The sequence below is a fragment of the Rhineura floridana genome, chromosome 4 (assembly GCF_030035675.1).
Source record: "Rhineura floridana isolate rRhiFlo1 chromosome 4, rRhiFlo1.hap2, whole genome shotgun sequence".
NCBI classification, from domain to species: Eukaryota; Metazoa; Chordata; class Lepidosauria; order Squamata; family Rhineuridae; genus Rhineura; species Rhineura floridana.
In genome coordinates, this window is record NC_084483.1 from 135,042,352 (window position 1) to 135,055,481 (window position 13,130).

Sequence of the window (13,130 nt, forward strand, 5' to 3'; positions counted from 1 at the left end):
CAGCGTCGGTGCCAGGCGCACCTCATCGCGGAGACCATTCCACAGTTTGGGAGCCACAACCGAAAAGGCCCTATTTCTAGTCACCATCCTCCGAGCTTCTTGATGGGATGGTACTCGGAGGAGGGCCTTAGATGTTGAGCGCAGTGTACGGGTAGTTTCATATTGGGAGAGGCGCTCCACCAGGTATTGCGGTCCCATGCCGTGTAAGGCTTTATAGGTCAAAACCAGCACTTTGAATTTAGCCCGGAAACAAATAGGAAGCCAGTGCAGACGGGCCAAAACAGGTGTTATATGAGCAGACCTTCTGGTCCGCATCAACAATCTGGCCGCTGCATTCTGGACTAACTGTAGTTTCCGAACTATCTTCAAGGGCAGCCCAACGTAGAGCGCATTGCAGTAGTCCAATCTAGAAGTTACCAGAGCATGAACGACTGAGGCGAGGTCGTCACTGTCCAGATAGGGACGTAGCTGGGCTACCAATCGGAGATGGTAGAAAGCATTCCGTGCCACTGAGGCTACCTGAGCCTCAAGAGACAGGGAAGGGTCGAAAAGAACTCCCAAGCTACGAACCTGTTCTTTCAAGGGGAGTGTAACCCCATCCAGAACAGGGTAAACATCCACCATCTGGGCAGAGAAGGCACTCACTAACAGCGTCTCGGTCTTGTCTGGATTAAGCTTCAGTCTGTTAGCTCCCATCCAATCCATTATCGCGGCCAGGCAGCGGTTTAGTACGTTAACAGCCTCACCTGAGGAAGATGCAAAGGAGAAGTAGAGTTGCGTGTCATCAGCGTACGGGTGACAACGCACTCCAAAACTCCTGATGACCGCACCCAGCGGCTTCATATAGATGTTGAAAAGCATGGGGGACAGTACCGATCCCTGTGGGACTCCACAATGGAGAGTCCAGGGTGACAAGCAGTGTTCCCCAAGCACTACCTTCTGGTGACGACCCACCAAGTAGGAGTGGAGCCACCGCCAAGCAGTACCCCCAACTCCCAACTCCGTGAGCCGTCCCAGAAGGATACCATGGTCGATGGTATCAAAAGCAGCTGAGAGATCAAGGAGAATCAACAAGGTCACACTCCCCCTGTCCCTCTCCCGACAAAGGTCATCATACAGGGCGACCAAGGCTGTTTCGGTACTATTCGGTATTATTTATTTATTATTATTTATTTATTATTATTTATTTAATAAATGCTGCAACCTTTCCTCGTAAGGGAGTCGCTCCACCCCCTTGATCATTCTGGTTGCCCTCTTCTGAACCTTTTCCAACTCTATAATATCCTTTTTGAGATGAGGCGACCAGAACTGTACACAGTATTCCAAATGCGGCCGCACCATAGATTTATACAACGGCATTATGATATCGGCTGTTTTATTTTCAATACCTTTCCTAATTATTGCTAGCATGGAATTTGCCTTTTTCACAGCTGCCGCACACTGGGTCGACATTTTCATTGTGCTGTCCACTACAACCCCGAGGTCTCTCTCCTGGTCGGTCACCGCCAGTTCAGACCCCATGAGCGTATATGTGAAATTCAGATTTTTTGCTCCAATATGCATAATTTTACACTTGTTTATATTGAATTGCATTTGCCATTTTTCCGCCCAATTCACTCAGTTTGGAGAGGTCTTTTTGGAGCTCTTCGCAATCCCTTTTTGTTTTAACAACCCTGAACAATTTAGTGTCGTCAGCAAACTTGGCCACTTGACTGCTCACTCCTAATTCTAGGTCATTAATGAACAAGTTGAAAAGTACAGGTCCCAATACCGATCCTTGAGGGACTCCACTTTCTACAGCCCTCCATTGGGAGAACTGTCCGTTTATTCCTACTCTCTGCTTTCTGCTTCTTAACCAATTCCTTATCCACAAGAGGACCTCTCCTCTTATGCCATGACTGCTAAGCTTCCTCAGAAGCCTTTGGTGAGGTACCTTGTCAAACGCTTTTTGAAAGTCTAAGTACACTATGTCCACTGGATCACCTCTATCTATATGCTTGTTGACACTCTCAAAGAATTCTAATAGGTTACTGAGACAGGACTTTCCCTTGCAGAAGCCATGCTGGCTCTGCTTCAGCAAGGCTTGTTCTTCTATGTGCTTGGTTAATCTAGCTTTAATAATACTTTCTACCAGTTTTCCAGGGACAGAAGTTAAGCTAACTGGCCTGTAATTTCTGGGATCCCCTCTGGATCCCTTTTTGAAGATTGGTGTTACATTTGCCACTTTCCAGTCCTCAGGCACGGAGGAGGACCCGAGGGACAAGTTACATATTTTAGTTAGCAGATCAGCAATTTCACCTTTGAGTTCTTTGAGAACTCTCGGGTGGATGCCATCCGGGCCCGCTGATTTGTCAGTTTTTATATTGTCCATTAAGCTTAGAACTTCCTCTCTCGTTACCACTATTTGTCTTAGTTCCTCAGAATCCCTTCCTGCAAATGTTAGTTCAGGTTCAGGGATCTGCCCTATATCTTCCACTGTGAAGACAGATGCAAAGAATTCATTTAGCTTCTCTGCAATCTCCTTATCGTTCTTTAGTACACTTTTGACTCCCTTATCAAGGGTCCAATTGTCTCCCTAGATGGTCTCCTGCTTTGAATGTATTTATAGAACTTTTTGTTGTTAGTTTTTATGTTCTTAGCAATGTGCTCCTCAAATTCTTTTTTAGCATCCCTTATTGTCTTCTTGCATTTCTTTTGCCAGAGTTTATATACTATATGTGCATATAGGCCACACCACAGAGTAAGAATATTTTAACCATGTGGAATTCTTAGACCAGCGATGGGGAACCTCTGGCCTAATGAGGCTTGGCAGGGGGCCTAATTTAGCCGGTGTAGTCGTATTCCCCAAGTCCTGCCCACCTGGCCTACCCCTGATATCATACATGATGTCAGGTGTGTGACAGGTAAAGTTGCACCTGCAAAGGAGCAACTTGAAGCCTTAGAATGCACTCCTGATTGTTACTTGGCAGCCAGGGTTTGTATTCGGTGCCTGTTAAATTTGACAGCAAATGCAAACCCTGCTGGGACTGGTTTTGCTCAGGAGCTCCCAACTGGAGGGCCAAAATATGAGTCAATGCTGATCTGGTGATTGCTGGTGACTTCAAGCCCTGCTAGGATTGGCTCCACACCAGAGATTCTGAACAGGAACTCCAGAATGTAGCTGATCCCTGATGAAAGGGAGCGTTGAAAGGAGGGCCAATCAGCTGATCAGTGGTGACTTCAAGCCCTACTGGGATCTTCCTTTGCAGTGTGGCTTGACTTCAAGCCGCACTGCAAAGGAAAAATGGATCACCTGACATTATGGAGATATCAGGTGATTAACAGGTGGGTAGCCTTTGGGATAAGGAACTTCATGATCTGGCCAGCTGGGCTAAAAAGGTTCCCCATCTTTGTCCTTAGATGTATAAAGGGATTTTCCTATGGTACTGCATGCAGGCAACAGCACATCTTAGTTTATTCTAAAGTCTCATTGATTTTAGTGGAATATACTTTTATGTACTAGGCTTTTAGTGTTGCAGCTCCAGCTCTCTGAAATTAATTACCAGCTGAAATCAGACAGGCACCTAGTGCCATGTTTCGGTGCCTACTAAAGACATTTTTGTTTAGAAAGGTTTTCCCAGAGATATGACCCAGTTATTTATGAAATATCAATTTTATATCTGAAGAAAATTGTTTTGCTGTTTTGGAGTTTCTAGGAATGGTTTTATTGTTTTTAGAGTTTGTTGAATTTATTTTGTTGTTTTTAGAGCTTGTGTTTCATTTTATTTTCATCTTGTATCCTGCTTCAATGGCTTTATGCTGTGAAATAGTTTATAAATCTGAATAACAATAATAACAATAATAACAACGACAATGACAACGACAACGACAACGACAACGACAATGATAATGATAATAATAATAATAATAATAATAATAATAATAATAATAATAATAATAATAATGTAGTTAGGGCCCAGGTGCTAATATGCCAAATTATATGCAGCACTGAAGCCTGTTAAGCAATATATAAATTAATAATAATAAGCGGTATACAAATTCAGCAGCAGTAGCAGATTCCTAATTTGCTGTCTGTGACTTTCCAGAATTCCTATTAATGCCATGGGGCAGTCGCATTAGTAGCTTCCCTTTCTAAGAATGGAAGAATGATTAACAGAAACTCCCAAAGAGACTCCTAGCCCAGAGACAAATGCGTGAAATCAGAGAATAGGAGAGTCACTGTCCAGTTTCAGTATCTGCCTCAGTGACAATTATAGATATTAGTCATGCTTGTACAGTGTTTTTGGATAATAGTAACTTCATACTTAAGTTATATGCCCTACTGCACAAGTAATAACATCAGAAGCAATAATGAAATACATTTCTCCGTTCATTACTTTTTCTTATTTTTATCTGTTTAATAATTTATATTCCACTTTTCACAGTATTGTTCAAATCAGCTTTTTTAATATTGTATTTTCTCCCTCTGGAAATACCAATACTTAGCTTCAAAACTTCAACATTTTTCAAACCATTCTTAATATAAACTACCCAAGAACAGCAGTCTTTACTTCACCCTCTGAATACAGAACAAACAGCAGGAACACTTTTATTTTTTAAAAAAGGATACGAGGTATTGCAAAGAGCTGAGCAAACACATGGAATGAAGAGCCCCAAGCAATTTGCCAAGGAGCAATATATGTCAAAGTGAACTGTAATTTTTGCAGTAGATCCCACAGCTGAAAACAAAACAGAAAGAAAAAAGTTATGGCAGCATATGTGAAAACTATTTTTTTTTTTAAAAAGAAGCATTTTACCATATGTATCTTACACAAACACAAAGTGGAGGTTGGTGGCTCCAATAACAGTGGGGCAGTGGGTCCGTTCCAGGTTTTAGCCTGAACTTTCAAGGAGCTGTCCAATGTGCTTCTTGGACAGCTCCTTGAAAGTTCAGATTAAAACACGGAGTTGATTCACTGCCCCACTGACATCGGAGCTACCAGCCTCCACTGCAAACAGATAGTGTCCATGTACCCATATTACAATTATACTTCATTTTAGATAGCTGATATGCAATTAATATAGAAAGTGAAATGGAATTATTCTTTCACAAGCTGAAAACAGGAGCCAAATTAGTCGTATGGAACAACTACCCCTGCAGGCAGGATCGGAGCCATGATTACATTTAATAAATTACATTTATTTAATATATAACATTTATTGCAAAATCCTCTAGTGCTCCAGCTCGGGACTTCATGGCCTCCATGACGACTAAGGGGCTATCTCAAGTTGTCACTGGCCTGACACATAGGCAGGACACACCCTTGACTTGGTTTTTGCTCCAGATGGAGGAAGGGGTGGTCTGGAGATAGAGGGGTGGATATCACCCCATTGTCATGGTCACACCACTTCCTGGTGAAGTTTAGACTCATGGCCCCAATCCTCACTGCAGGGGTGGTGGACAGATTAAAATGGTCCACCCCTGGAGACTAAACATAATTCACAGGATTCCTGAATGCCCTGGGGAGTTCCCAGTAGATAGATCAGCTGACCCTGTTGAAGCCCTTGTCATGCTGTGTAACAGCAAGGTGCATCAAACTCTTGACATGTTTGGCCCCGATCACCCCGTCTGGCATTGTGGAGCCTGGTTTGCTCCTTGGTACATCAGTGAGCTAAGGGCAGGGAAACAGGCTGGATGACGGCTAGAGTGCAAATGGCAAAAGATGTGCTGTGAGGCTGATTGGACATAATTAAAACATCATAACCCTGACTACTGTGCAGGGCACTTCTGTCACCATTGCATCCTCAAGTAGCTGTCCAGTAGTGCTATTCTGTATTGTCAGGGGTCAGGAAATAAGAGTTTTGGACCCTTGAGAGGCCCACTATGAATTGTTTGCGAGACACTTTGAGGGTTTGCCCCAATAGCGATCTTGATACCCCATCCTCATCTACTGTAGTCCCCAGTGAGGTGTCCAGTGCAACATCTGCTGCAACTTCTTGGGATTGGTTTCAGTTGACACGGCCTGATGATGTGGACAAGGTGCTTGTGATGATGCAGCCAGCAGTGTGTCCTCTCAACCCTTGCCCTTCTTGGCTTATTAAAGCTTGCCGAGGGGGTTTGACCGAGTGGATCCAGGGTGTGGTCAACACATTGTTGTGGAAGGGACTGGTTCCAGACACCCTGAAAGAAGCAGTGATCTGACTGCTCATGAAAAAGCCCACCCTGGACCCATTGGTTTATGACAACTATAGTCCAGTCACAAATACCCCCTTTTTAGGGAAAGTGATTGAGAGGGTTGTGGCGCTGCAATTGCAAGTACTCTTGGATAAAACAGATTATCGTGACCCATGTCAGTATGGGTTCAGGCCTGGTTATGGGACTGAATCGGTTTTGGTCGCCCTGATGGATGACTTTTATCGGAAGAAGGATAGGGGGAGTGTGACCCTGTTACTCTTACTTGATCTCTCAGAGGCTTTTGAGACCATTGACCATGGTATCCTTCTGGGCCGACTTGGTGAGATGGGTATTGGGGGCACTGTTTTACAGTGGTTCCAATCCTATCTCCAAGGTCACTTTCAGGGAATAGCATTGGGTGATTGTCTTTTGGCCCCCTGGCAGTTGTGCTGTGGAGTGCCGCAGGGGGCCATCCTGTCCCCCATGCTGTTTAACATATATGTGAAGCCTTTGGGAGTGGTAATGAAGAGATTTGGGGTGAGGTGTCAGCAGTACTCTGACAATACCCAGCTCTATTTCTCTTTAACATCTGAATGAACTCCACCATGCCCCTTCCATGATGAGTTTCCACCAGGCCTTGAAGACCTGGCTCTTCAGGCAGGCTTTTGGGGTTGGCTAGATTTTATCTTCATTGTTTTTAGATTTTTAACGTCTAAGTATTGTATGCCTATTTTGTACATTGCCCAGAGTGGCTGGACAGCCAGCCAGATGGGCGACTAATAAAATAAATAAATAAATAAATTGGAAGAGGCCATGCAAGGTGGGCTGGATGAGGACCCACCTAGCAAGATGGAGACGCTGTGGGTTGGTGGTTCCCGAGTTTGGATAATTGGTCAGTTGCTTGCTTTGGATGGGGTCATACTCCCTCTGAAAGAGCAGGTCTGTAGTCTGGAGGTGCTCCTGCATCCATCTTTGTCACTGGAGGCCCAGGTGACCTCAGTGGATAGCAGTTCCTTTTACCAGCTTCAACTGTAAGACAGCTGCAGCCGTTTCTGGCCTGGGATAGCCTGACCACAGTTGTCCATGCACTGGTAACCTCCAGGCTGGATTACTGTAATGTGCTCTATGTGGGGCTCCCCTTGAGGTTGGTCCGGAAGCTGCAGCTAGTGCAAAATGCAGTGCCGAGACTGCACACTGGGGCAGGATATCACCAACATGTCAACCCACTGCTGAAAGAATTGCACTGGCTACCTATTTGTTATTGGGCTAAATTCAAGGTTCTAGTTTTGGTGTACAAAGCCCTATACAGCTTGGGGCTAGGATACCTGAAAGACTGTCTTATCCCTTATATACCCAGTCGATCACTACACTCTGCAGGTGAGGGCCTCCTGAAGATACCATCTTATCAGGACGTCCGTTCCGCACAAGATAGAAAGTGGTCCTTTAGTGTAGTGGCACCTACTCTTTGGAATTCCCTCCCCTTAAATATTAGACAGGCACCATCTGTTGTCTTTTTGGCACCTGCTGAAGACATTCCTCTTTCAACAAGCCTTTTAAGTAGAGACCTCATCCCAATCTGTGTCTATGCTGGAATTGCTTTTTAATGTTTTTAAAGCTTTTTTTAGAAAAGTTGTTTTTAAATCTTTTCTAAAATGTTTTTAAAGATGTTTTGTTTTAATGTTTGTAAGCATGTTTTGTTTTAATATATTTTAAAGTCTGTTTTTATTATGTTTTAGACTGTTTTTAGTGCTTTTGTTTGCCACCCTGGGCTCCTACTGGGAAGAAGGGCGAGATATAAATCAAATAAATAAATAAAAATCCACCAGAATACTGCAATTATCTTTCTCAAATAAGCTTTATAGCCCAGATGTTATTCAAAGTCACAAGCCTAGAAAAAAACTTTCCTAAAACAAAACAAAAGGGTTGTCTTTTTCAATGACAGTTCTGTCTTTGTGTTGGGGTGGCTCATTCAACCAGGTTCGAAGTTTACTTTCAGTTATAGTGGTTTCTGTTTAGCCTAGAGCAGGGGCCACCCATATATAGCCTGTCGGCATGCATGTACTCACAGAGGCCTTCCCTGCCACTCACATGGTCCCTGCCCCTCCCCAAAGTTCAGATTGAAAGAAGCATTCTATTGTAGCTCACAGAATAGGTTGCAGTGTATGGTGTGCAGAGTGTGTATGGTGCCCATAGTTTCTCTGGTTTGCAGTGAAGGCCCAAAAAGGTTGGTGATCCCTGACTCAGAATCAATGACAATGCTGTTCCACCATGTATCCCATCCCATGGTAGCAAATTATCTTTTATTTGTTCTTTCAACGTGGTCTGATAAATCTGGAAGTCTGACGGAATACTCTGATGACTGCTTCACTGTGTTTCCATCCATCTGGACTAACCAAGAAAAAAAAATCACCATAAACTGAAAATAATCCCGCAAATGGTATATAACTGCTGTTATATCCCTTTCCTATTGCTTGCTTTCTCACAAAACTCTACACACACACAGCACATAAAATTACAGTCAGCTAAGCTCCTTAAGCAAACTGTGCAACTATGCAAATTGTGTGAGTCATGAAAATTCAGAAATTATGTGAATCTGCCCAATTAGCAAAACCTGTATCTGTTGCAACATTTTTTTTGTATTCACAGAGCCTGGGGTGTTTTAATGCAGCATTCAAGATCCCCAGATCCATAGTCCTGTTATAACAACATACCTGTCAGATACCTACTTTGAAACATTACTTTTTCCACTATTGAATTGGAATTACAATGCTTTTCTTTTATGTGTATCCAATTAGAGAGAATATTTTGCCCATTAAAAATCTAATGTAGTGTTTATCTCCCTTAATGTGCATTGTTCATGAATGTTTTTAGCAATCTTTCTGCATCTTTGTAGAAAATTGGCAGAGCTGGGGGACTTGCATGTTGCTGATTATGGAGATTTCCTCATTGCAGTGCCATTTCTTTTCTATAAATCTAGCTTTCCACAAACATCACAAGTCATTTATTGGCTTTTGTTCTTGTCTTTACCTATTTTTCTATACGGAATGACACATTCAGATGAATTATGCTTCTTAATTTAAAAGCTTTAGAATTCCTTTCCTGAATTTGTTGTAATTCTTCTATACATAATGGGCTGTATTCAATAGTACCCTTACATTCATGGAAGGCTCTTCCATGAAGGAAAGGGGAAGAAATGGTTTCCACCAGTTCCTTGCCCTTTTGCAGCTTCCTATGCCCACTAAGGATGGGGGAGAAATTCAATTTGGTTTCCATTTAAAGCGGAATTGATCAAATTCACACTTTCCTAAACAATGAGAGAACCGAAACAGTCATCCTTTAAAACTCGCACTTAATCAGAATTTGCCAATGCAGTTCTCCAAACAAACAAGGTTTGCAAAAATGCATATATTAGGGGGAAATGAGCATAAAAATGAATATATTAGTGAAAATAACAGACAAAAATGCATTCTATGATGAGAAATTGCTAGGAAAAACATGTACATTAGTCAAAACTGCATAAAATGTGTTTAACTGGAGAAATTCGAACTAAAATGCTAAAGAATTTTCATGAGGATTTCTTTTTTAAAAAAATGCAAATTGATGCACAACTGAATTTAAGATTGGAAAAATGAGAAACAGAGAACCGAAAATGACAGAATTTTCCATCCGTAATGCCCACCCATCCACCCTTATTTGCTCTAGCCTCCAGAGGATTGGGGGAACTTTTCACAATAGTGTGGGAGGTGGTGCAGGGACTGTAAGAGAAAGGGGGCAATTTTCAAAATTTGCTTCCCTCCCCCACCCCCTCCCCTTCATAGAAGCCACCACTGGAGCAAAGTGCTTTCCGTGAATGGAAGGACAGCACTGCATACAGCTCATTTTATTTGCAGCTATGGATGTTTCATGGCCACCTCAAGGAGAAGCCTCAGCAGGTAGTTTTGTGCTCAGATTTAAAAAACCCAGCATATTTCTGTTATTGCTGAACGTATCTTAAAACACTGGGATGTTATAAGATAAAATAATCCAAGCTCTTAAAGGACTGAACTATCAGACTCCAGTTTTTCTTAACAGGTGTATTCTGTCTATATTCTGGGCTATTTCAAATTCTGGATCACAGCCAAAATGTATTAGCTGCACATGTAAACTTTGTATAATGTATGGCATAGCAACGAAAGTACACAGATGACAGGACTTCTGAAGACTTTGACATCTCAAAGAAATATCTTTTCAGCCAGGCTTTTGGGAATGTGTAATGGTAGTTTTATTTCCTGCAAATGATTGTATTTGTTGATTGCTGTTCTAACTGTATATTATCTCTATATTACACTTTTACTGTTTTATTGTGCTGTAACCTTCCCAGGACCTTTTGTGATGGGCAAAGTAGTAAATGGGCTTAATACTAATTTAAAAAATAAAAAATGAAGATCGAAGAGGAGCTATGGACTGGGTCAACTTCCAGTTTGCATATGAGACATTAGCTCACCCGGAACAGGAATAACAAGATTATTCTAGAATTTTTGTAATTTTGTGGAATACTCAGTTTGCTGTTATTAGGTATAAGAAGACTGATCAATGTTGTTGGGTCAGTTTGCTTTGTTTTAAAGAACTGACCAATCAAAGAACTTCTGCCTGCTTTGACTAAAATTAGACAGGCATGTCACATTTAAAATAAATAAATAAATTGATAGAGAAGTATTGGATAAGGGACAGAATTCTCAATGTCCTTATGCACAATTTATTTTGGCTTTTTATACAGTGTTCTCGACCACTTTACCAAATTGGGTGTTCCCACATGTGGTAGCTTGTTGAAAAGCAGCTAAGAGGAGGACGCTGCAGATGAAAAAAAGCGGCTATGCAAAGTAATGCCCAGTGAGCAGTCAGGCTGATTTATATTATTAGGTCTCACTGTGTTGCATTAATGAATACTTGGGTCACCGCTGTGGTGCCTGCCAATACACATAAGCCTGCAAAGGCCATTCTCAGCATCCAAAGGGCCCCTCCCCTCTCTCCTGCTGAAATTAGGCTTGGAGGAAGATTTCTATTGTAGCCAATAGAAGGAATTTTTCAAACTTATTTTTTTTGGGAGGGGGTGTTAACTTTGCCCTCCCCAGCTGGGATCTCCATACAGAAAATGCCCCCCTGGTGCCACAATTAGGCTTCGAAGAAACCTTCAATTGGTTATGATTTATTGTATAAATTGCATATATTAATTAATTAATTAAAGTATTTATAAGCCACAATTTTTCGTAGAAGTACATCAAAGAATCATAGAACAGCAGAGTTGAAAGGGGCCTATAAGGCCATCGAGTCCAACCCCAATCAAAGTGGCTTACAACATAAATGACACAGTAAAATTTAAAAACCAATAAAAACATCATTAAAAACAATAATAAAAGCATCAATAAATACTGCATTGGTTAGAGAAAAATTCATGTTAAAAGTCCTGTCTAAAAAGTTAAGTTTTCAAGAGATGCCTGAAAGAAAGAAGGGATGGTTCCTGCTGAACCTCTATCACTAGGGAGTTCCACAGGGCAGGGTCTGCTGCATTAAAGGCTCGGTCCCTGGTGGAGGCCAACTGAACCTCAGGGACGTAGGGAACCACTAAGAGTGCCCCATCAGAAGATCTCTGTGATCACAGGCAAGGTAATTTGGGCCCAAGTTGTTTAGGACTTTGTGAATTAACACAAGCACATTGAGCCTGGCCTAGTAGCAAATTGGCACCAGTGCAGCTCTTTCAGCTCTTTCAGCAGTGGGGTAATATGTTGTCAGTAATCTGCTCCAGTAAGCAATCTGGCCACTGCATTCTGCACTAGTGGCAGCTTACAAACCATATACAAGGGGAGGCCCACATAAAGCACATTACAGTAATCAAGCCTTGAGGTTACCAATGCATGGACAAGTTGGGTCAGGCTGTCATAGTCCAGGAATGGTTGCAGTTGGTGTACCAGCTGAAGCTGGCAAAAAGTATTTGTGGCCACAGAGCTCACTTGAGGCTTTAGTGACAGATGGATCAAGGAGTACCTCCGCACGATGTACCTGCTCTTTCAGAGGGAGTGCAAACCCATCCAGGACAGCAATTGTCCTATGTCCTAGACACGGGAACCACACACCTACAATGCCTCCATCTTTCCACGATTCAAGTTCAGTTTATTGACCCTCATTCAGTCCACCACTGCATCCAGGCACCGATCCAGGACTTGCACAGCCCCTCCTGATTCAGATGTTATGGAGAATTGAGCTGGGTATCATCAGCATATTGATGGCATCTAGCTCAGAAACTCCTGATGACTGCTCCCAACAGCTTTATATAGATATTGAATAGTACTGGGGCCACGATAGTGCCCTGCGGCACTCCAAAGTATAAACACCAGAGAGCCTAGGAGCACTCTCCCAATACTGTTCTCTGGTCCCTGCAGGTATGAAAGGAGCCACCACAACACAGTGCCACCAATGCCAATCCCACAGAGCTAGTCCAGAAGGATACCATGGTCAATGGTGTTGAAAGCCACCGACAGATTGAAAAGGAGGAGCAGGGTTGCACTCCCCCGTCCTCTCTGTAAAGGTCATCCATCAGGGTGACCAAGGCTGATTTTGTCCCAAATCTAAGCCTGAACCCAGACTGGAATGAATCCAGATAACAGCAGAGGGGTGATCTGGAGGGAGCACAGCTGGAGAAGAAAGGATTATCCCTTTCTTCTCCAGCTGTGACCTCCACTACCATTGCAAAGTACATTACCGATGATAGATGAAGTGTCATCTAACATTGACTAACAAAGCTGGAGATGTCTGCTGTGATTTTTTTCAGTGACTTTAGTGACTAGCAGAAAGGAAAATCGATATGCTCTCTCAACCATTGCTTCAATGTGATGCACACATCTTTTTCCACTGAGATGATTACACAGATTTACAACACTTTGAGAAGATTCTTGCAATTCAGACATGGGAAAATTCACACCTTCGGTGAATAATAAGATCC

At 42.5% G+C, this 13,130-nt stretch overlaps 1 protein-coding gene across 1 annotated transcript in view; it reads right to left on the minus strand.

The window, feature by feature from the left end:
* The window catches only part of PCNX2 (pecanex 2), a 262,726-nt gene that overhangs the window by 119,524 nt on the left and 130,072 nt on the right, over positions 1-13,130 (minus strand). Inside the window, exon 22 of the mRNA XM_061624508.1 lies at positions 4,610-4,718. Within this exon, the coding sequence (XP_061480492.1) occupies positions 4,610-4,718 (109 nt within the window). The remainder of the gene's footprint in view (positions 1-4,609; positions 4,719-13,130) is intronic.